The sequence below is a fragment of the Pollachius pollachius genome (genome assembly GCF_949987615.1).
Source record: "Pollachius pollachius genome assembly, chromosome: 18".
Taxonomy (NCBI): Eukaryota; Metazoa; Chordata; class Actinopteri; order Gadiformes; family Gadidae; genus Pollachius; species Pollachius pollachius.
The window spans coordinates 19,108,945-19,132,625 of NC_136951.1; the positions used below are offsets into that span (position 1 = coordinate 19,108,945).

Genomic DNA, 23,681 nt, shown 5'->3' on the forward strand with positions numbered 1-23,681 from the left:
GCGCGTATATTTCATGATTTGTTTTAAGGAGAGTTCTGGTAAAAGACAAGTTATTCATCCACAAACGTAACACACATGGAGACAAAATGAGAGCAACATTTTAATCTTACAAAATCTGTTTTCATTGAACTTTGTAATGAAGCATAACACACTGGCAACATACAGTGGCGGCAGCTATTTCAAAATAAACCATGACTGGAGTGGGGAGGGGCAGGGCTTGTGCATAGTCCACTCCCTCAGAGTTGAGGCCAAACATACAGCCATGATGAAGCGGCGTCTGTATAGAAAGATGGCACCTTGAACGGGAGTCCAGCCGTGTGCCTGAACGTGAACTAGGTATTTGGCCGTCGCTAGAACGGGTAACTTATGTGACGCTTAAGCAAAAGAGAATCGGGTGGAATAGTTAAATGGGGTTTTCCCTCCTTGCACAAGCTGTTCCAATACTGTGGTTACAATCAATGAAGCATTAGCTTAAATATATTGAACTGTTTGACAGTTAACCTTTTCTTAATGTGTAAAATGAGGTCTGCAAGAGATTGTAGGGACACACCAGTGTGTCGGGGAAGCCAAATGCTTCCTTTATTTAAATGTCTGGATAAGCCGAGGCCGACACCCTGAATAAACGGACCCATTTCAGCCATCGGCGAGAACAAAAGAGAGTTCCCTCCTGCAAGCTAGATTTAATATTGACGCCTTTGAAAACATAATAGCATTCTGCTTCGGTTGGTTCACAGTAGCATCCACACATCACCGCCGCAGCTGCTGTCGACAAAAGACCGAGCAGATTACGGCGTCCTGCGTTTGTGTTTTCTTTCCTGGTTTCGGAGCGCATGCCAAGATTGTACCGGGGTTTATTCTCTGGTTGAAGGGGAGTAAAGTGGAACGCAAGGTGCTGGGGGAGAGGAAAGGGTTACGGTGGGGTGGGGGGGGTGCAGTTTAGTGGAGGTCCGGTGCTGAGAGACACTCAGTAGTCGTCGCCTCGGCTCACCACCTCCTTGCAGGTGGGCCTCAGCAGGATGGTGTGCTCGAACTGCGCCGTGTAGCAGCCCTTTGAGTCGCACAGCGGGGGGTAGGGGTCGATGATGCCCAGGTCGCACAGGTTCTTCAGCGCCATCAGGTACTTGCTCTCGCCAAGGCGGTCCAGCCAGCGCCGGCAGAAGGCCAGCGTGCCAAAGTGTTCGTTGACCACGTTGAGAAGGTGCTTCGCCCGGGGCAGCCTGCGGGGGGGGGGGAGCGAGTCAAACCACTTTAAGTATGACCGCTGCTACATCTATTCATTTCTTATTCATGGTACAAAGGCTGACTTCTACATCTGCCCCTTTTTTCACAGAATAAAAAACGGGCAGACGTTCAGGGTTTCCCGCAGAAAATGTGTTAGTTAAGGTGGTGGGGTTTTGCGTCAAGCCCGGGGGGGCTGCTAAAAGCATTGTGAAAATAACAACGGAGTCACAGTTGTGAGTCACAGTCGGTCAAAGAATTTGTGCAATTTTAAAAAAACCTTTTAAAATATTCAAAACCAAGCTCATTTTTTGTGACGACCTCGTTAAGGCAGACCCTAGACCCTGATGTTCACTTTAAGACTTTAACTCCAAATATTTTGCCACGTGCATACATTTCTTGTAGCATGTGGTAGCCATGCTGGAATCGAACCCCAGACCCTGGCCGTGCTAATGCCGTGCTCTGCCAATGCCCGGGACCACGGGCACCCCGGGCATGGAGAACATAAAGGTGTGAGGGGTCCCAGTGAACGTGGAGAGGGCCTCACCTGATGGGGACGTGGCCCACATCGAAGTTCTTCATGTAGTGAGAGCACTCCATGTCGTCGTGGACCATGCCCTTCCCTGTGCTGCCAAACGTCTCGATGGCATAAACCTCTCCTTCCTGCAGGGGGCGACAAACACCACTCGTGTCAATTTACAAGGGAAACACACCATGTCCGATCAAGTACATATTCATATTTTAACAAGCACAATATGGACAGGCTTGAGGGGAACACAGATTGTCATCAGTTCATGTAGTGCTTTTTAGTTAAATGGTATACCGTCTGCTGCGAAAGAGAACATTAATACGATAAAAGTAAAATGGGTTTAAGTAAAAGGTCTTGAGGAAGATGGACAATGCCTAAAGTAAAATCAAATCAAACATAGTCTTAATGAGCAATCAGACTTCAACTGTGCATCCAAAGAAAGGGCTTTTGTAGTGCTGTGATTGATAGAGCCAACGCAACGTGTCGGAACGCACCTCCATTCTCGTCGCCTCTCCTCCCTTGACGATGGGCACGGTCTTGCCGGCGTGTATCCTGTACTGGCCGATCGAGTGGCCGTTCAGGTTTCTGATTGGCTTAACTGGAAGGTGGGGAAAGGAGAGAAACCGTTAACCAGGCTTATAGCTTAGTTTAAGAGGACCTACATGAGTGGCAGGACACACACACACACACACACACACACACACACACACACACACACACACACACACACACACACACACACACACACACACACACACACACACACACGTCTGTGTGCTAGTTTGGTTTATACATTTCATTACAAACGCTCTATTTTGCGCGTCATGCCGTTGGGGGAATTGGAATGATTGTTAAACGTGCTTATGAACCACACTCTCTTCCCCGTCGTGTGAGCTCGTACCCTGGTAGGTTTTCCCGTCCAGCTCCACTTCGTAGGACTCCATCACTTCCTGGATCGACTCTCCAATGTCACAAAGACGAACGTCGATCCCGGCGGCCTGCAACACCAAAAACCAGACCGAGTGATCAGGTGGACACGGACACTTCACAGCGGCGTCATCGCGGGACCAGAGCAGGTGTCTCGTTCCTTACACAAACTACCGGTCTGCTACTTCTGTGCACCCGGGCAGATGGTCAACTCATCTTGAGCAGATAAGAGGGAGTGCCGTTACGCTGACTATCAGCCCGGCTATCATTCGGCAACAGGCTGTATACCGAAGATAACCACAGTCGTGCTGATATTCAGTCTTGTTAGAGTATTGAAAGTAATACGTTGTCAAACATTGTGCGTGCGCGCCTGTTACCTTAATGCCTGTATTGGTGGCGTCTTTCACGGCCTCCAGTAACTTGTCATACTTTGGGTTGAAGGTGACAGTGAAGGCACAGTCAATGATGCGCCCTGCAGAAAAACAGACATTAGGAACACCGTCAACGTTTAGGAACACAAAGCAAGACCACAGCAACGACGAGAGCACAGATACCTCTCCACTGGGAGTCAGTCAGACCCCCTGGACCGGGAGTCAGACCCCCTGGACCGGGAGTCAGACCCCCTAGCTACTACCCCGTGCCCATGAGGATGATGATCATCAGTGCGTACCGTTGATGTGTGTGCCGAAGTCGATCTTGCACACGTCGTCGTACTGCAGCACGGTGGGGTCCCCGGCGTTGGGGGTGTAGTGGGCGGCGCAGTGGTTCAGGGAGCAGCCGGTGGGGAAGGCCAGGCCCGCATTCAGCCCGCTCTCATTGATCAGCTTCCTGGAGCAGTCCTCCAGTCGCTGGCTGGGGGGGAGGGGGGGGTCAGAGGAACAACGGTCAGGCCAGGTCACATGCATAACCGTTAAATCACAGTCCCAAAGTGCTTCACAGGCCCTGTCATTACGGAAACCCCTAGCCCCGCAAAGACCCAAGGAAAAGGTTGAAATGATCAAGGGAGGTATCTTGAGAAGGAATGCAGAGTGGGGATCCCTCCCTCAAGGAACGGTTTGATCAATGCTCGCTATAATTGAATTACATAGTAGCAATACAAGCAAACATTTGAAGTAAAAGGAAGAAAGGAACGGGCGGAGGAGAGAGGACGGAGGAACAGCGAGACGGATGGAGTCTGAACAAGATGTCAGACCAGAAACTGCATTTCTATTGCCCATGTGAACACTTCCCAACCGATTCCATATCAGAAACAGGATTATCATAAAACAAGTAAGTGTTTCGTACATTGGCAAGTACCTAGTGATACTATACGTAAACCGATACAACACAACAATGCACAAATGTTTATTTATAAAATGTTGAACCTCAAATCCACCGGCATCATTAATACGAGTAATTGAACGTAAATACCCCAATGAAATGACCGCATTGATTATCTACTGAGAAATCCGACGCCCAATATCATGGCAGCTCACGAATGAGTCTTTGCTCCGTCAGATGTACGACTGCTGAATTGACCACAGGGGAAGGCGAGCTGCGAGGCACAGAGGGGGAGGAAGAGGGCTGCTCACCAGATCTCGATCATGGTGAGGCCGGGCTTGATGAAGCTGCGGACGTGCTGCCGGACCTGCCTGTGGGCTTCGGCCGCCTGCCGGAAGTCGTTCCACACCTCCTCGTTGGCCTTGTCCATGACACGCTTCTCCTCGCTGGTCGTACGCCACGCCGCGGTTCGACTGCAAGGGGGGCGGAGGACAGAGTCCGTTGGCAAACGGTAAGGAAGGCAACTCAAGTTATACAGCACTTAAAGTGCTTCACATAGAAACATTGAACAATAAAATGAAATAATAAAATAAGATAAATACGTTTACGATTTAACAGAAAGCTAAAGCAAACATACAATAAATTGAAGTAGTAAAATAGATACGTGAAAGAAAATAAAGGCAAAGTAAAAAAAAAATGAAAGTGCAATGCATTTAAGATTTAGCAGAAAGCTAAAGCAAACAAAAGTCTTCAGTCTTTAACATTTAAAAGTGGTCAGGGTTGGGGAAAGTTTTCTTTTCCTAAGTAAGAATCTGTAGTTGAATATTCGGCACGTGCTCGTATTCCTTGTGGAAAAGCGCCAACATTTACTCCACAACGTAGACATAAGGTAGCAATACAAACGGCGGTACCTCATAAGTAACAGCAACATAAATACCAACACACATGAACTGTGTTGCAGGTGCACGTGTCCTCGTGCACTTGTTGCTTACCCATCCTGAGCGGGGGGGTATTCACACTCCTGTCCAACGGGGAAAACTCCACTGGGGTACAGGTCAAAGATAGGCACCGTTGGCGGGTCAGTCTGTGTTTTGGCTGCAGAGGAGGACGGAGAAAATCATAAACCAGTGTTCTCCAGATCATCCTAATGGATTTCCCATCGTAATGCCGCAACGCTAACGTTTAGAGTTCACGTCATCTATCGGAAATACATTGTGGGAGGCAAGATAGAAGTACACCAGCACCCTTTAGAGAGCCCTCCATGCACACAAATAAAATGCTTAGTTCATCATTTCATACTTCCATGTACAGGGATCCCCTGTACATGGTAATGTCAGTAGAAACTGGATTAATACTGTCCATGTAGACAATTGCAGTATCCAATTAGCTGCAGGCTCCCAGCAGGAGTCCCCTGAACAGTCTAATCTTGGTATTTTAATCCCAAAATTCAGGATTCCAGAATTCTTACTTAAAGAGCCAGTGAACCGAAAGCGTTTCCTTGTTTTGTTTTAAACATGATTCATATGACTTTTACATGATCGTCACCATAGTTATGATCATAGTTCGATTCCATTCTTTCACTGTTATTGAAATACATAAGTTAAAAAAGGTTTTTGCCGATCTCCCCAAAACGCTACGTGAATGCTCCACTCTGCTGCATATGCAGGGGGCCTTTTCCGGCAGCGGTTTATTTAGTGTCCACATTCGAGTGAGGGTGAGGCTTCCCGGACACAGTGGTGCCACGCTACAGTGTGCGACTGTGCGTGGACGGTGAGGCTCGGTCTGAGCCGCGGCGTAGTGCGTCACCTGCTTTCTTCCTCTTCTTCTTCTTCTTCTTCTTGCCACCTGCATCTCCGTCGTCTCCATCTGTGGACATGACCTCAGAGTTGTAAGGGAGACCCGACTCGTCGCTTGACGGCAAGCCCTTTCCAAAATGAGATGTCAGAATTTCATCACGTTACCGTCCTCCCCCTCCTCCTCCTTGTCCTCGACGGCCTGTTTATCCAGTTGTTTGGTCAGTTCAGCCACCTCATCCACCGCGGGCTCGGCAACTGTCAATTCAACACACAAGAGGACGTTGAACACATGTTACTCACATGTTTCTCAGCCGTTACTCCGCTATAACACGGCAACAAGTTCAACTGTGACGGGTGACGTTATCTTAACGACATCATAAATTCTCAGGGAACCGGACTGCAGTAGAACATTTATTAACCATCGTTACATGCGGAATAGATTATGATGAAATATAAAAAAAAGCTATAGTTTCAGAGTAATTTGTAGAATACACAATCGGGCTCAAACTGCTTCGCTTACAGTGAGTTTATCGCTCACTTCTATACATCACTCAAGGGCCATCGCTCGCCCAAGTCTTTGTGGGCCACATGATCCCAGCTAAATGAACAAACCCAAAGCATGGCAGAGTTTCTGCGCTGTCAGCAGCACCAACTAAAGCCGGCCCGCACTGTTGGGACAGGAGTTGGGATTTCCACTGCCACCTTCTATAATCAAACCCCACGCATGCATTTCATCCCCGTCTGCTGTGAAGTTGTCATTACCATTGCACTAGAGTCTAGATGACACTCAGAGGTTAGTCAAGGCTTGTTTGTTACTGAAGGCCTGACCTGGCACTGGGGCACGCTGTCTCCCATCAGCCCGCCCCACTACTCCCAGCTCCGCATGGCTAACGACTAGCTACCTAGCATGTTAGCCGGAGGAACAGCCCGGCGACCCCCTTTACCCGTGTTTGCAGACTTGCTCTTCTTCTTCTTTTTCTTCTTCTTTTTCGTTGTCTCTCCGGCCGGGTCGGCGCCTTCTTTCTCCTCTACCTCGCCATTTAGGACGCTGTCCAGCTCGTCGGGTTTCGGGTCCGGTACCTGCTCCTGTACCACCGCCGCCATGATCGCAGCAGCAGAGGGTTGTAAAAAAGGGAAAAGCGAAGCGCAATGGCTTATGGGAGAAGTGGTCGGTGGGGGGGCCTGTGGTGTGTTTCTTTCGGCTTTTTCGACGTTTTGCGTCACAGTCGGCCGCTAGCTGCCGCAGTCGACGTTTATCTTTCTTGTTAAATTTCAAGAAAATGATTAATTAATAACAAGAATTCATCGAATAAATAAAATAAATATATATATATATAGCTATAAATATAGCTATTGGCTGTTTTATATATATTTGTTATTATTATGATGTTTTATTATTAATTTATTATTTCATTGAAATTTAACAAGAAAAATGTTCATTGAAAAAATCGACTTGTTTTTTTTCGAAAAAAAGTCGTAAAAACCGGACCTGCCAGTGCCACACCACAAGCCCGGCTCCGGGGCGACAGCTGCATGCTACTCGAATCAGCAGTGTGGAACAAAACAAAAAGTGCCCAGTGGGACGTTGCAAGTATACTGTCAATTAACTGTTTAATTTCCCCTCTTTCACCCAGTTGTAGAGGCCCTTTTTGTTTCAATGGTGTGCGTTGTACAAAAAAGATAACCCATATGTAAGGAAACTAGTGGTCTTAACCAGTAATGGCCACTAGATAGCAGCGTTGCAATATTGATCATGAGAACTAATATCTGAGCATTTTTCAGTATGATGTTCCTGCAACACCAGTGGCTGCCGGTGCGTGTTGCTACAGCGTGTTCCCAAGGCATGCTTCAGTGTCATCCTTTCTGCTGAGCAGGTTAACTGGCTGTCGTTGGTCTCCGTCAGACTTGTATTTCTAATTTTTTTATACAATCTAAACATGACAGGTTTAAAGCTAATGATCCCAGATAATTCTTTGTACTACAGAACTGACAGCCAAACGGGGCTTGCTGGGGCTTATAAACCTCAGGGTGAAATATGTCTCCTTTAAACTTCTTGAGACATTAATCCCCATGAAGAAATGCAGTCATCCGAACACACAAGTTGCACTGGGCTGCCGACTCCGGCTGTGGTGCCCATGCCTTGCCCAAGGGCAGGGCAGGAGTATTGTGTTGTATGTTTTAGGGTGTGGAGGGAAACCGGAGTGCCCCCCCAAGCAACGAATGACAAAACACAGATACAGTTCCAGAATAGCTTTAATTTCACCTATGAAATGCAGGAGGGCGGGACTAACACTTCTTGGGACAGTTTGTGTCCGCTCTTCTGTCTGGTTCCCCGGGGAGGCTCGTAATTATCGTTAATTTATTAACAAAAGTGTTTAAATCACGCTAATATATGTAAGAAAACACAGACCCACACTGCCTTTTTGTTTTTGTTTACGTTCTTAACAAAAGTTGAGCTACACCACCATGCAACGTGGGGCGTCTGAACTGATCATGGCCATGTAAACAGATGCTTTGAGCTGACGTCTCCAGGGATTGTACACACACACTAACCCACAAGACACAACAGTGTTGAGGTCAAGCTTAATTCCAATATATCACTCACACAATATATAATAATGTACAGAGTGTACATTATTGGGAGTAAACTTCAAAAGACACACACACACACACACACACACACACACACACACACGACATGTGCACTTGTCCACAAGACCTATTGAGCTATTCATTCATTTTTCAACAGCCCCCAATCCAAGTCTTTTTGCTTCAGTTTTGCATCTGTAACGAGAACTACAGTCTGTTCATAACTACAACCATCCCATGTACCAAATTATAACCTCAGCAGTGGAACATTAGCAGGACTGATCTCAGGACGCATTAGCAGCTCTCCAAACCATTCAGCACTAAGAACAATTTCTTGTTTAACAGCGATGGAGTTTTACAAATTTGAAGGCCTTTCTACATCATTCTTAAATAAAAAAGATTATAACATATTAGAATATATGTTGCAGACATTCATGATCTCGACCTTTTGACAGAAGGAGGTTCCTGAGTGGAGATGGTTTAACAGGCGGAGAACGAGAGCGAGAGAGCGAGAGAGCGAGAGAGAGAGAGAGAGAGAGAGAGAGAGAGGCGTACAGCGGACGGACGCGGCGTGCGGGTTGATTGACGGGTGATTACGCGACACACACAACAACAACAAACACTTGAGCCGATGTAACGCACACACAACACAACGCAGCTCGATCGAAGAGGACCTCGGAACCGCATCGGAAATAAATAAAGCATCCCAAACACTCCGCCTGTTTTCTGTTTCTGTTTAAAGCTGCTTCTAGTGTTTCTCCTGCGTCCCCGGGGCCTCACGGGCCCCCGCCTCCCCTTCATCCTCCTCCTCGTCATCGTCACCGAACGTCTGCTCCTCCATGTGGACGAGGGCGTGCGACCGCGCCGCCACCTGGGCGGCGAGGGCGGAGCTAATGCTGAGGGCCTCCGCCCCGTGAAGCTCCGTCAGTCTGTCCGCGGTCGAGAGCTTCGGGACGCGCGGCGCCAGCAGGAAATCCGCCAGCCCCTCCCCCTCGCCGCCGTCGAGGAGCCCGTCGTATTGGTACAGCTCGGACCGGCCCGCTCCCTCCGCGCGAGGCTCCTCCCCCTCTCCGGCCGCCATCTTGTCCAGGCCGCAGGTGAACTCGGTGGCCGGCTCCCGCTCTTTCTCCTCTTCTGCGGTCTCCTTTCCTTCCGCTCCGTCGTGGTCCTGGTCGTTATGGTTACTGGCGGCGTTGGGGGGTGGCGCAGTGTCCAGCGGCCCCGCGTTGGACGGGGTCGTAGCAGCTGGAGAAAGAAGCGATGACACAGGGAGACAAGACACTCAAATGACGCGAGTTTGCCGAAAAGATACAAATGTGAAAAATGGAGACTGTTGAAGACGAAAACATTCTGAATCCTCGTGAAATAAATCTCATGAAATCTGATTTTTTTTTTCCCCGCTCGCCGACAAGTTTGTTTGCTTTGTCAATTCGTGAGTCGTGTTACTTTAGTCGCTTCATCGTTGTTTATGTCAAAATGTATTGTTGTTAGCTCGCTTGCTAAGCCTCCGCTACACTACGGACCATTTAAGCCACAACAAACCGCCCACTGGTCGCTTCTAGTGGGAGTGGGAAGGAAAACAAACACGCAAGCATGGAAACGAGGTGTGTCGGTTCGGTTCCCGGGCGCGGACCTTGGTCGTTGAACAGCAGCTGTTTCCATTTGAGCCTCTCGCCCTCGGAGGCGCGGAAGCCCAGCACGGCCTTGAGCTCCGACAGGACGCGCCGGGACTCCTCGCGGTCGCAGCGCTGCCGGTCCCGCTCCTCGGGGGAGAGCATGTCGCACCAGGCCCCCCCGCGGTCGTCCTCCGAGTCAGAGTCGGACACGTAGGCCTCCCACTCCTGGGGGGGGAGGGGGGAAGGATAGAGAGAGTCTATGTAACCGTTTCACGTTCTAAAAGAGTAATTGAATTGACTTCTGGGAAAGAAGACGAGAGAGACAGAGGTTAGAGAGAGACACAGAGAGAGACAGACAGACAGAGAGAGAGATACACAGAAGGAGAGGGAGGGAGGGAGAGAGAGAGACCCAAGGGACAGAAAGAGGGCGGGCGAAAGAGGGACAGATGGAGACAGAGAGAGAGAGAGACAGAGACAGAGAGAGAGGTTAATTCCGACAGACGCTCCAGGAATGGGGTGTAGTTGGCTTGTTGTGGGGGGGGGGGGTGTGCTTCAGGGCTCACCAGCTCCTCTGGTACGGTGTCCCGGTCCAGAATGAGCGGGTAGGACGGCGTGGGGGTCGGGACGTGGGGCACGGTGGGGGCGCACTGTCGCGGACCTGCAGCATTGTCTGTGGAGCGACAGGGGATAACCATGGTAACCACAGAAGCAACAACGCAACACAACAACAATAGCCCTCCCCTGGCCCAAGGCCTCCCACCCGCATGCCTGCTAGGTTTTCTTGTCCTATATTCTGAAGCACTTCCTTCCCGAGAGACGGTAGAGAGGAAGTCTGCGCTAAAAATAAATGTCAACAACACGGCCTGCTTTGAAAGTGTGTGTTTGGGTGTGCACATCTGAAATCAGTGCGTTTTCATAACCTAATCTGTTGTTTAACAGCCGTTAAATTAAAGAGATATTAACAGCCGGGGGGGGGGGGGTTGAAGACCCCTTTTAAGAGCAGCTCATCAAATAATTTAAACTGCTAATTTGTTCCATATTAGCAATACGAATTGCGCTGAAAGTATCTAGGTCAACCAAACCCAATACAATGAGACGATGCGTTAGCACATTCATTAAAATGGCTGACACGTCCAATAGGGTCACGATCAAACCGCAGCAGAACACCAGCTAAAGGTCCCACATCATACCCCCAGGTGTGAGTAGCCGTTACAAGCCGTTTTGAAAATCCGCCTCTTCTGACATCACGTGGGCGTGTCCTATCTATCCGTCATACATCACAGGTGGGCGTGTCCACCTGTGATGTATGACGGATAGATAGGACACGCCCACGTCATGTCAGAAGAGGCAGATTTTCCAAACGGCTTGTAACCCCCACACTCACCTGTGCGTCTCAGCATGCGGTCCACCTGGCCGACGGTCTCCTCCCAGCAGCTGTTGCTGGCCTGCATGTGGGGCTTCAGCGTGTGCAGCCGCTGGCTCAGCTCCAGGTAGCCCTCCCCTGACAGCGGGGGGGGCGCAGCCACCCGCTCCCCGCACACCATCATCTTCTCCAGGTCGTCCTCCAGGATGATCATCCTGGGGGGGGGATGGAACGCCAAATCAAAATCGGGAGAATTTCAGAACGAAAATCGGAACAAAATTCGTGATTCAAATCGGAAAAACTTTGAATTGGAGAATCGTGACAGAGTTCAGGATTCTCCTTCTTCTTAAAACATATTCTTCATTTTCCTTTCTCCTTGTAGACAAACTGGGCGAAACATTTTATCAGGGGTCACCTTGGTTTTAGGTGATGTTGTTTAACGTCAAAATCGGAAGAACTTCAGGAAGAGATTCCGAATGACAATCGGAAGAACTTTGAATTGGAAATCGTTCAGAATTCAGGATGATTCTTCTTCTTAAAACGTATAATATAGATGTTCCTTTTTTCTTGGAAACAAACTGCTCTAATGATTTTAGCAGGGGCCCATTTGGTTTGAGGTGATGTGGTTTGGCGTCTGCCTGGAACAGGTTGTGACCTGTGTGTGTTGCATCAGGGACATCCTTACATGCCGAGATAGGCGTGCGAGTGTGCGTGTTTCTGTGTTTGTGCGTGCGCGCGTCTCATCAGCTCTGCCGCTCACTCGCTCAGCAGGGCTTTGAGGTGCAGCTGCAGGCTGCGGATGGAGGTGTGCAGGGTGTTGAGCTCCCGGCACTTCTGGCGGGCGGGGCCGGCGCGGTCCGACCCCGCGCCGCGCGGCTGCGTCTCGAAGTAGCGGTGGAAGTCGTAGCTGCGCTGCACCTCGCCCAGGCAGCCGGCCAGCGCGTGGTGGAGGGGCTCCGTCACCGCGGGGATGGAGCGGTGCAGGGGGGAGGGGACAGAGGGGGAGGGGGAGGGCGGGGGAGGCTTGAGGCCCGCGGCGGCGGCGGCGGCCCCCCCGGCGGGCTCCGTCCCCTCCTGTTGCCGTGCCGACAGCAGCAGCGCCAGGCGGCGGAAGCACTCGGAGCTTTGGGCGACCCACAGCTGGAACATGAGCTGTGGGGACGGTGGCAGCACAGGGACAAAAAGGAGAGAGAGAGAGGGGTGAGTGTGGGTGTACCTCCTGGAGGACTCCCGTGCACGTTCAGCACCATTTCTCATCCCGCACATGAAGTACATACATTACTAAATCTCTTCATTTGACCCCCGCCTCAGTGTACTATTTATTGATTCATGTTTTCCTCGTAAACGTTGATGCGTTTTTGCATTTGCTCTTTGAAAATATATTTTAATCTCAATGAGACCTAGTTAAATAAATGAATGAATGAATGAATAAATAAAACCATGCACACATCTAATTTCCCGCATTAGTTGTAGATCTGGGATGGATGGGAGGTTCCCCCTCTTTCGGACCCAGCCATCGCCCCCTGGGTGCCGACCCCCGACCCCTCCCCTCTCATAGTGGTCAGGGTTAGGGTTAGGGGTGGTGACCCCCGACCCCTCCCCTCTCATAGTGGTCAGGGTCAGGGTTAGGGGTGGTGACCCCCGACCCCTCCCCTCTCATAGTGGTCAGGGTCAGGGTTAGGGGGGGTGACCCCCGACCCCTCCCCTCTCATAGTGGTCAGGGTTAGGGTTAGGGGTGGTGACCCCCGACCCCTCCCCTCTCATAGTGGTCAGGGTTAGGGTTAGGGGTGGTGACCCCCGACCCCTCCCCTCTCATAGTGGTCAGGGTTAGGGTCAGGGGTGGTGACCCCCGACCCCTCCCCTCTCATAGTGGTCAGGGTCAGGGTTAGGGGGGGTGACCCCCGACCCCTCCCCTCTCATAGTGGGTAGGGTCAGGGTTAGGGGTGGTGACCCCTGACCCCTCTCATAGTGGTCAGGGTCAGGGTCAGGGGTGGTGACCCCTGACCCCTCTCATAGTGGTCAGGGTTAGGGTCAGGGGTGGTGACCCCTGACCCCTCTCATAGTGGTCAGGGTTAGGGTCAGGGGTGGTGACCCCTGACCCCTCTCATAGTGGTCAGGGTCAGGGTTAGGGGGGGTGCCGACCTTCAGGGCGGGCAGGCTGTAGTCGTCGGTGAGGTCCTGTGCTTGCTCGTCGCCCACGTGCTCCACGCCCAATCCCAGCCCCAGCTCCTTCAGCGGCACCGCCGACACGTAGTTGGTCACGTTGTCGATCTCCGAGTTCAGCGGGAACGTTTGGGAGCGTTAAGGAGGGGTCGAGGCTACGACCGGAACGAAACGCGTCATGTGCCCTTACGGTCGGGAAAGCCGGGCAGAAGACCTTCAAACAAAGCCTGGTCAACCGTAGCAATAGCTATAGCTAACCCTTTTAGAAGAAACTAGTGGCTAGAAATACGCTAGACTAAAACCAGTGTTTTATCAGAACAACAGCCCCGAATAATTACATTTTACAGTGTTCCCTGATTGTTAACAGTGGCACCAAACTCACAAATATTGCACTGCCACTTTCTCTTTAAAATGGGACCTATTATACAACCATGTGCGAGTGTGATTAGCTGTTGCAAGCCGTTTTGAACGTCTGCCTCTTTTTTGACATCAAAGACGGGCGTGTCCACCTAGATGTGTGACGGATAGTCGAGCAACGTTTGCTACAGTCCACTGGGTAGGCCGGTGGACTGATCTATCCAGAACGCATCTAGGTGGACACGCCCACCTGTGATGTCAGAAGATGGCTTGTGACGGCTAATCACACTCACACCTGGTGGTATGATTTGTCACCTTTAATTAAATGGCAAACGTCTCTTTTTGAACTGCAGTAGATTCTAACGGCGGCGATAAACACATCGACTCCCACCAGAGTGCACGTGGAGTGCGTGTGAAGGATATGACTTGAGCATGTGGCACGTGGCGCGGCGGGAAGCCCGGAATGCCGTGCGGAGCGCGCGGTACAGTGCCTTCCGCAGACCAATCAGCTGCTGTCCCCGAGGCTCCGCCCCCAGCCCCGCCCTGCTAAAGGAGCCGGCCGCGCTCACCCTGTCGAGCAAACTTGACAAGTGAAATGTGATACGTACTGTGCAGACGTCCTGAGGTGCCGGGGAGCACAAACACACAACGCACATACACACACAACTCACAAACACACACAACTCACAAACACACAAACAACACACACTACGCACTAGGGCTGCTCGATTCTGAAAAAATATCAGAATCACAATTATTTTGGTCCATATTGAAATCAGGATTGTTCAAAGATTACTTTTGAGTTTGAAAACATGTTGTATTTATTCAGCATGTCTCTCCCAAAAAACATTTTGTAACTGAGAACTTTGAAATTTCGCCTGAATAAATACACAAAATGGTCAAAAAGGAAAACTTTAAATCTAAAATTATGTACGGATAGGAATCCAGCTGTTCTACTTTCTATAAAACATTTAATGAAAAAATTAAAAAAATTAAAAAATAATAATTGAAAACTCGATTATATTAGCTTTTGATCGTTTGATGCTAAAATCGAAATCGCGATTAAAATTTGATTAATCGCCCAGCCCTACACAACAGAAAAACATGACAACGCACCACACGCACACAACACACGACACACAACAGCGAGACATGACCACACACCACACACCACACAACAGCGAGACATGACCACAGTGGCCCGAGGCGATTGGCTCATGCTGCACTAGGAGGGCGGGCTTTGGTTATGGTGTAATCCATTTGTATGGTACGCCGGTACGTCCGACCTGCTCTAGTGAGAACGTGACGTAATTTCCTGTCTTGCAGCACTTATAGCGTTCCCGTTGCTCATTGGCTAGTCATTGTTATTGGTAGCTACATTAGCCTCTTTAGCAAACCAGCTCGAAAACAAACAACACAACATTACGTTGTATTGCACGCACAGCAACACCGTGCAATGCATCAACTGGTGATCGGAATAAAGTAGCAATGTAATCAAGTGTGTAAGAGCATTTAAAATCGATAAATGAAATCGATAAAATGACCAACGTGGTACAAATACAAAGAAAATAAATCTCTTTGAGGGCGCAGCCATTAATGTTGTCGAGTCGTACAGTCGGCCTCACTGAACTCGCTCTACTTTCAGAATCGAGTTCCTCCGTGAAATGCCGCAAGAAAGCTGGGAGACTTACAACTTGCGACTAGCACGTACCGGCGTACCATACAAATGGATTACACCATTAGAACACATGGCCCCTAGCATCACAAGGTAGCATGCTTTGATTAAATAGTAAAGTCAGATGTGTAATTACACTGATTTACGATGTGCAACAGTAACACTGAAGCAGGGCAAACGCGCGCAAGCAGAAAGAGCAAGGGTAACATCGCATTACATAGCATGATTGATGTTGGGGATCTAAACTTTGAAATCATTGATCCATGAAACATGCCGAGCTCAGCACTAGGACTGGATCCTTTAACCAAGGAGTAAGGAAGGGCGTGATCATTTTAGTCAGGTTGGATTTGGGAGGGATCGCAAAACATGCTGAATCAGCCGAATGGATCGGTTTACCATCCAATGAAGAACATTTTTACAGCTAAAAAAGGCCTGACCCCCACAGGTTAGGCATTTACTATGTCTACATGGTTATGATCATTTAAAACACAAAACTACACGTGAAAAACTTCAAGGCCATGCAGGTGTATCATTCGCATCGGCAAAATGTGGATGCATTATGGATGATTTGCATTATATGGTATTGGAGGGGAGAAATCACAAGGGCATGCGCCGGGCCTAGACACACAAACACACACACACACGCACACACACACACACACACACACACACACACACACAGAGTAGATCCAAGAGGTACGTACAGGGTGAACCCGCGGGAGATGACCTCCGTCTCCTGCACCAGCCGCAGCGCCTTGCGGGACACGCCCGTCAGCGCCTTGCTGTCGTGGACCAGCGCCTGGAGCGCCGAGGCCGTGGCGTGCACCGCCCTCTGGGCGCGGCCGCGCCGCCACAGCCGGCCGCCCCGCGCGCCCGCCCAGCCCAGCAGCACCAGGCCCCAGGGGGCCAGGCCGGCCAGGGACCAGCCCCCGCCGCCGGCCGAGAAGAGGCCCAGCAGCACGGCCGCCAGCCCCACCAGGCCCGCAGCGTCCCTGGGGGAGGAAGGGGGCGAGGGGAGGGTGAGGGGGGGAAGCTACATCGGACCGAAAGTGGAACAGGGCGACTAAACACTAGAGAGGGTTAGGGAGTTTTGCTGCCCCCTAGAGGAACCCAGACCACACCTTGATTAAAAGACAGTGAGTACCATCATCAACAACATCAATAAACAATATGGATTTTAGAAAGTTCTCTCTCTCTCTCTCTCTCTCTCTCTCTCTCTCTCTCTCTCTCTCTCTCTCACCAGAGTGAGGGGCTGGCCAGCAGGCCGGGCCGGGGCAGGGGCGCGGTGCGGCCGGGGGAGCCGTCGGCGGGAGAGCCCAGGGCTAGCAGGCCGGGGTCCAGCAGCTCGATCAGCTCGACGTCCTCCTGCAGCAGGACGTCCTGGTCCAGGATGCACCGCACCGAGTACTGGCCGAACACGCAGTCCTGGTACCCACCGGGGGGGGTAATGTAAAATATGAATATAGAATGCAGTTCAACGCCAGCATTTATTTAAAAAAAACAACTTAGACTTGCTTTATTGTATAAATAAACACACCATCAGTGCACACATGAAACAATATTTCGTTAGCAAATGCTGCTTGACGCCAGCGTTTATTTCAAAAAAAGAGAAGCGTACAGTAAAAGGGTTAACGGCGAGTATTGTTTCACCCTCAACACTGTTAACTCACCAGCTCCCGCTCCAGTGTTTGGCATGCGGCGGCCTTTCCCATCGGGCTCCACTGCCACAAGGCGTGGGCCAGCCTCCATAGGTGACCTCCCTGCCAATCACACAGAGGGGGGCGGGGCAGCAGGTCAAGCTCAGAGGCTGGTCTTGATTCGTGCAGGGCATTCCAGGCCGCGGCGAAGGTACCAATTGTCTGAGCTGGCACGCGTCCAGGGTTTAAATAAAGAACTATTTTACCCAGAATTCCTTGCCAACCCTCCGCTTTCACTGGGTTACCAAGAAAACTGCAGAGGCACTCTCGCCTTTCCCCAGGAAAAGAAACACACCATGCCGAGTCCCTCTAAGTAAGAGAGTGCACGTGAGTGCCTGAGTGCACGGATGAGTGCGTACACGTGCTTAGACACTCAGCATAACATGTTGACAGTAAGAAAACAAACTCGGCAAAAAAAGAAAAGAATCGTGATGCATGTTCCTTGTATCTTCCATGCGGATTGGTGTTAAAAATTGGTGTTGTCACTCTTCGGCCGGACACACACACACACACACACACACACACACACACACTCACTCCCCCATCTTAGCACTGCTTGTTAGCGTGTCGTAGGGGTTGCAGCTGAAGGCAGTGCTATTGTAAACACTTTGGACAGACTTGTCTAAACACATGCAGACACACAGACCCCAACAGAGCATCCGACTTCCTTCTTTATAAATCCACTGACAACACCGCATTCCAAGAGGAGGGGGAAAATCCACCGCAATCCAAACCTTCTCCTTATCATGAATAGGCTTTAGTCTCCTCCTAATCTGGTAACAGTGCTTGGCTTGGATCCGTGTTGGTGTGTTTAACAGTGGCCCGAGCACAGAAGCATAATAACATCCTGTGTGTGTGTGCACGTGCGTGCGTGCGTGTGTGTAAAGCGAGGGCAGGGGTTATGGGCTTACATGATCCCTCTATTCTGGGGGGGGGGGGGTTCATAGGGCAGGATTGTTATTAAGTTCAACGGCCACAAACATGTATTGATTTATTGACTGCCGATTGGCAGAACGGTAGGCCGGACACACACACATTCACACACACACAGACAGACACACGTTTAGACATACACCAAACTGGGGCTTGTGCACACAAGAGGTCCCCTGCTGTCGGTTAGTATTCTGCAGGCATCCCGCAGTCAATGCCAAAACCTTCTGTGTGCCTCATGTCTGTGGACTACTACTGCCTTGTGAACCAAATTAAAGAAGACAATCGGAGCCCAGAGTGGCTTCCGGGCTGCAGAAAAACCCAAACGTGTCGAGCATGCGCAATAAAGATATCACAACGGTACTTCATCGGTACGTGCAGAGAAGACCTTACTTTGGGGAGAGGATAAACTTAATACGTGCTGGAATGTTTGGCTCCCAGGGGAAAGGAGCCAGTGCCCTCAGTCGACCTGAATGCATCCTAGACTCCCAACACGTGACCCTGCTGGGTCTGTATTTATTTTGGCCTTTCTCTCACTGTAAGCGTCTTCGGATAGGAGCCTCTCCTTGACGGTGACCTAACTGAGGTGCCACCACTGTATCGGCCCTATGCAACCATCCCATAAAGCTGTAAAGCGATAAGGCCTCCATCTACGGTTTGCGAACGTGAAGTTCTCATCATTGCACGAATCAAATCGCTGACGGAATGCCCCGGACAATATTTGATTGGGGTAATCCTCTGGCCTCAATCTGACAGCGGTTCGCTGCCGTTTCTGTCGTAACCTCAAATCCTCTTAAAAAACGTCATCCATGGGCAAAGTCCCTTTAGACGGCAGCATGATTGCGTTCACTCCGCGTTAAAATTATGTAAAAAACAAAAAACACCACTAAAAGTAAAAAAACAAAAAGGGTAATTACATAAACATGCCAAACAAAATAAACAAGTTTATATCTTTATTAGACATAACTGCTGAGTGATACATTCTAGAAAGGCCCATTTGCAATAAGTAAATAAAGTAAAATAAATAAGTACCGGGGTAAAGAAAATCAAAACATTGAACTGGCCCCTGCACGAACTCGAACATCTCATCATGTAAATAAAGCTTCAGCAAGAACTAGCCCCATAATGCAACAGCTGTGGGTCATGGCAGCAGAAAGATAAGACCGTCGTTGCTTTGCTTCAGCAAGGCCTGCCCTCTTTTAATCCGAGCCTCCTCCAGTGCTATCAGCAGGAACAAAGGGAAACCAAAACACAGGAGATATGACCCAGAATCCTTCCTGTCTTGACCAGTCCAGTTTTCTCGTTAACGCATGGAAACATTCCTGACAAACGACACGTTCAGAGTAACATCCTGTCGTCTCGAGGCGGTGTGGGCAAAGGAAAGAGGTGGACGAACAGGCAACATCAATTGCAAAATCAATGGAAGGGCGCATCTCTTTTTTTCTAAGGAAACGTAGGTCTATTTAAATAGTTTCTGAGAGTAAAGAATCCATTTGAGTCAGCCGTTATTTGTGTAATACAGAACAGAGCCTGCGGGCTTAAATCCATCAAATCAGAAGTGCTATTACAGGACAAAAAGCCAGACACAGACACACACAGACACACACACACACACACACCAAGTAACCCTTATGTTGTGAATTAACGTGGACAAAACCACAACAATGTTTCAGCAACCCCATTGAGCGTTTGAGACCACAACAAACACCTAAATAAAAACATCAATAACTAAGAACTGACTCACAAAGACAAGGAGACAGCAGTAAAGTCAACGATTGTTTCAGTAATCGCAGCAGCTCCGCTTTTCTACTGATACACGAGGAAGGGGACATTTACAGAAATAAAAGCTAAACAAATTAATTTCAAACAATAAAACACCAAATACCTTGACCTGTCCTGGGGCACATATCCGTGCCATGCCTGTCTCCTACAAGACTGAAGCATTTCACAACAACAAACTCTGTGAGGGGATGACCTGTGTGCATGTGTCAACCGAGGGTTTCAATGATGAGTCGATCAGTAAAGTAATTAACTGTCTGTCTGCACCAAAGGCCCCTGAGGGTAGGGCAGCTGAAAACAAAGGGGAGGGTATGGGGTCGTATGAGTGTGTGTCTGAGTATTCTCTGGAAGGGATGCGCTCACCGAACGCTTCTGGGCGTCTCCCAGGGGAGGAGCTTCCTCTCCTTCTCCATCTTCCTGAGAACCCGTGGGACACGCCTCAAAGTCTGTGTGCCCTAGATCGTGGAGGTACTGGAACAGCGGAGAGTTCTGGAATGAGAGAACGGAGAGAGCACTGTTAAGAGTGAATACAAAAGGGCCAAGAGCGAGCAAGGATGGGAAACATGAGATGACCAGGTGTCAGGAATGGTGGATGGGCGGAGGCGGGAGAAGGAGTAGATGGGAGGAGGAGATAACAGGACCGTTGGGAGTGGAACAGGTTGAGAGACCCAAGTGTCTTAACGGTGGAAACAAAAGTTATTAGTCTGTAGCCTAGATTAATGAGGTAAAGCATGTTGCCATACACACAGAACGGAGACGACACTGTCCCAGGCTCCACCTGCAATCCTTATCCATTTTAGTCCACCTGCCATCATTATCCATTTGACATCATCCTGGTCTAGGTTAGGCCACTTAGTAGGAACGAAAAGATAATAGCATCAATGGAATGACAAGGAAGACATATAGACCTGCAGTGGCCTGTTTGGATGGATGGATCGTATGCCAAGAACCTTTGCATACGATCCTCCTCAACCGACACGAATGGAGTATCTAATACATGTAAACAGAAAGCTTATTTTTTTTTTATCAATGGCAGGCATAACTTATGTAGAGTCATAACGATACCGCACCACGTCTGATCCGTAATAAGATTTGACAAAAACAACTCACTTCCATTGTCGGACGAAATCAGAACGCATGTCGACCCAGTCCCAGTCCAAGTGAATTGTATTGCATTTTATTTCATTCGGAACAGACGCATAGGCACCTCTTCGCCCGAGGTCTGGTGACACTGACCCCCCCCAGCAACAGTACGCACACACGCCCAGCTAAACCAGTCCCATGACGACCACGTCTACTTGGCATCCACACAGGTACGAAGGAGCCAAATCGGAGGATTTGTAAGGAATCAGGACCCGGTAACAAAGCACAGCCTGTGTGACCATCATCGCATGGTTCGTCAGCTGCTAGCTTAGCGTTAGCCGTACGGCTGTCAGACTCGACCCGGGCGCTCCAGATCCATTCAGCCCCCGAATGGGACTCGGAGCCCGGGTACCATGACAAAGCATTTACTCGTATTGTACCGCATGTACCATAACGACACCCACCTCGAATACCACATCTTCATCCAGCTCCTCAGTCATTGCTTTCCCACATTGGTACACGGACGGTGTAGCATTCTGTGTGTTCGGTGTTGTAGTAGAAGTTGAAGGCTCTCTTTAGCCGCCGGTTGGTCGCCGCAGAAACAAAACTTATTTTAAAACTACATTTCCCACAATGCCCCGCCGACCGTCGCTTCCTCGCTAGCGGTGCCTGGTCGGGATTGCGCCCCTGGCGGATGCTGGTTGAGATCCGAGAGGGCGCAAGAGTTGGGGAAGGAAACAAACCGTGGGTGAAAAACTTGGGGAAAATGGGAAAACCGACAAAGGCTCATACTTTACACGTGGATTATTCACCGCTGCGACAGAACAGGACGGCGGGGAAGTGAGCACTGTGTGGGCCCGCGGGTCGTGGGGCTGACAGGGATGTGGACGGAGGATAAACCGCAGGATTCCTCCTCTCCCTTCCATTGAAAGTTGCGTTTTGCTCATGGAGAAAGGAGCAAGTCGAGAGTCATGAGCACAGGTTGGTTTCTCCTGGAGTCAGCCCTGGCGTTATCTCCTGATTTTTCTATTCATTTACTGGAGTTTTAAAAGCAAAAAGTAGTGCGTGTTGTTGCGTTTGCCTTTACATCTGGAAACACGCACATATAGAGGTCTAAACTTAAGCATTACGCATTCGGAGTCCTCTCAGGGTTTTTCCTTACGAAGACCAACTTAATTACAGTTAACTCCTAATGATAGCTCTCAAAATATTGAAACAGGATGAGCTCGACCTCAAATTCAGAGCTAATCAAAATAAAAAAAGAGTGGTTTTCTAACGTCCTCTTATCGGACCCGGAGCCAGAGGCACATCAGCCCTTTGTTTTAAAAACACATCTGCTTCTCTGTGGATGCAACAAGTAACAGCAGCCCAAGCGCTGTAATGTTGACTTTAGCACTGTGCAAATGTATTGCCTGCTCAAAAACATGGTTGTGTGTGAGTGTAACCAGACGGGTAATCCAAGGCTGTTCCCCTCAATCGCAAGATATGTTTTTGAGTTATTTCTCGTACATCCGCTGTATGACTCCGCTTCTCGTGTCTCGTGTGGTGTGTTAAAGCCTGCTTCCATACAGTCCTGCTGGCCTTTTTTTTGTCTGGAAATAGAAAAAGAGGGATTTTAGAAACACAAAACCAAAGCAAAGGAAAGTCCAGATAATCTAGTGCAGGGCCACAGCAAGGATACAGACGTGATTATGCGTAATATGATTAAAAAGTGTAACAGAAGAGCATTCCACGGCATTGAATGGTCTGAGAGGAGCTCGTACAGTTCAGTCATGTTTCTTTGTTCATAATCCAATGTTTCAGTTAAGTTTGTATATCAGCCAAACGCATATGTGTCTCGTTACCGTCCCCCAAAGTAAGAGGACTATCACAGGATAATTACATTATAATTACATTATAATTAATTAAAGCCGTTGTATGAAACGGATGCGGTACGAGTGGTGGAATCAACGTGCAATACTATTTCATTTATATGTTTTAATCGTTTATCTCACGATCTGCAATGACCCCGCTTTGATCCGTTATAGTCGCTGAACTCCCATGCCCGATTCTTGCCTCATTAGCCGCCCGTAACCCGAACGGTGACCTTTTGAACCTAGCCTCATGTAGCTGTCTATTTCTCAAATGACGAAAGCGGTGGCGGATGTCAGCTCTTTTGTATCTGCCTTGCAATGATAACATATCAACATTATTCTTTAAAACATTAATTCTCTCTTATTCGATCCAGGTGTGAAGAAACCTCCTTTAGCTCCCAAACCAAAACTCCCCGCCACCACCAAACCCTCTCCCCCTCCCATCGCCCCCAAGCCAGGCCTGCTCTCCCTGGCTCCCGCTGTCCACAGCCCCTCACCCTCCCCTGGTACTCTGCAGAGAGCCAAACCCGCCCTCGCCCCCAAACCATGTGTGCTAGTGCCACAGGCCAAACCAGCGGCCGCCCACGCTCCGTCCCAGGACCACCCCGACGGGAGCGTCAACCTCCTCAGCACCCAGAATGGGACTTCATCCTCGCCGAGGGACAGCCTCTCCGAGTCCGACTACATCCTCCCGGCCTGCCGCCCGGGGGGGCTGGAGCCGGAGCCCGCGTTCCCGCCTCTGCTCAACGGGAACCACGGGAACGTCGGGGATAACGGGAGCGCTGCGTGCGACGAGGTGGGGCTGCACAACGGGAACGCCACTGAAGGGCACGTCAGCCCGGTGAC

At 49.7% G+C, this 23,681-nt stretch overlaps 3 protein-coding genes across 4 annotated transcripts in view; 1 reads left to right on the forward strand and 2 right to left on the reverse strand.

Moving 5' to 3' along the window:
• Positions 1 to 80: 80 nt before the first annotated feature.
• Positions 81 to 6,844, reverse strand: LOC307089714 (methionine aminopeptidase 2-like). The gene is made up of 11 exons (XM_079756126.1): positions 6,675 to 6,844; positions 5,896 to 5,985; positions 5,741 to 5,800; positions 4,927 to 5,029; positions 4,246 to 4,407; positions 3,345 to 3,526; positions 3,052 to 3,146; positions 2,649 to 2,745; positions 2,242 to 2,345; positions 1,766 to 1,881; positions 81 to 1,217 (listed from the first exon to the last, which is right to left on the reverse strand). The coding sequence occupies exons 1-11, from the start codon at positions 6,832 to 6,834 to the stop codon at positions 965 to 967; spliced, it is 1,422 nt and encodes a 473-aa protein (XP_079612252.1). The 5' UTR covers positions 6,835 to 6,844; the 3' UTR covers positions 81 to 964.
• Positions 6,845 to 7,977: 1,133 nt separating this feature from the next.
• On the reverse strand, positions 7,978 to 21,588 carry vezt (vezatin, adherens junctions transmembrane protein). 2 transcript variants are annotated; one of them, XM_079755646.1, is made up of 12 exons: positions 21,447 to 21,588; positions 20,263 to 20,388; positions 17,164 to 17,253; positions 16,734 to 16,918; positions 16,198 to 16,485; positions 14,242 to 14,388; positions 13,441 to 13,588; positions 12,059 to 12,450; positions 11,320 to 11,513; positions 10,499 to 10,605; positions 9,953 to 10,160; positions 7,978 to 9,564 (listed from the first exon to the last, which is right to left on the reverse strand). In XM_079755646.1, exons 1-12 carry the CDS (start codon positions 21,480 to 21,482, stop codon positions 9,068 to 9,070), a joined length of 2,418 nt encoding a protein of 805 aa, XP_079611772.1. In that variant the 5' UTR covers positions 21,483 to 21,588; the 3' UTR covers positions 7,978 to 9,067. The 2 variants fall into 2 exon arrangements, with proteins under 2 accessions (XP_079611772.1, XP_079611771.1); XM_079755645.1 differs by having other exon boundaries at positions 14,242 to 14,400.
• A 127-nt stretch (positions 21,589 to 21,715) lies between these two features.
• fgd6 (FYVE, RhoGEF and PH domain containing 6) overlaps positions 21,716 to 23,681 on the forward strand; it is a 21,152-nt gene continuing 19,186 nt past the window's right edge. The window contains 2 exon segments of the mRNA XM_079755353.1: positions 21,716 to 21,963; positions 23,210 to 23,681. The exon segment at positions 23,210 to 23,681 is cut by the window's right edge and continues 502 nt beyond it. Of these exon segments, the coding sequence (XP_079611479.1) occupies positions 21,954 to 21,963; positions 23,210 to 23,681 (482 nt within the window). The 5' untranslated portion in view covers positions 21,716 to 21,953.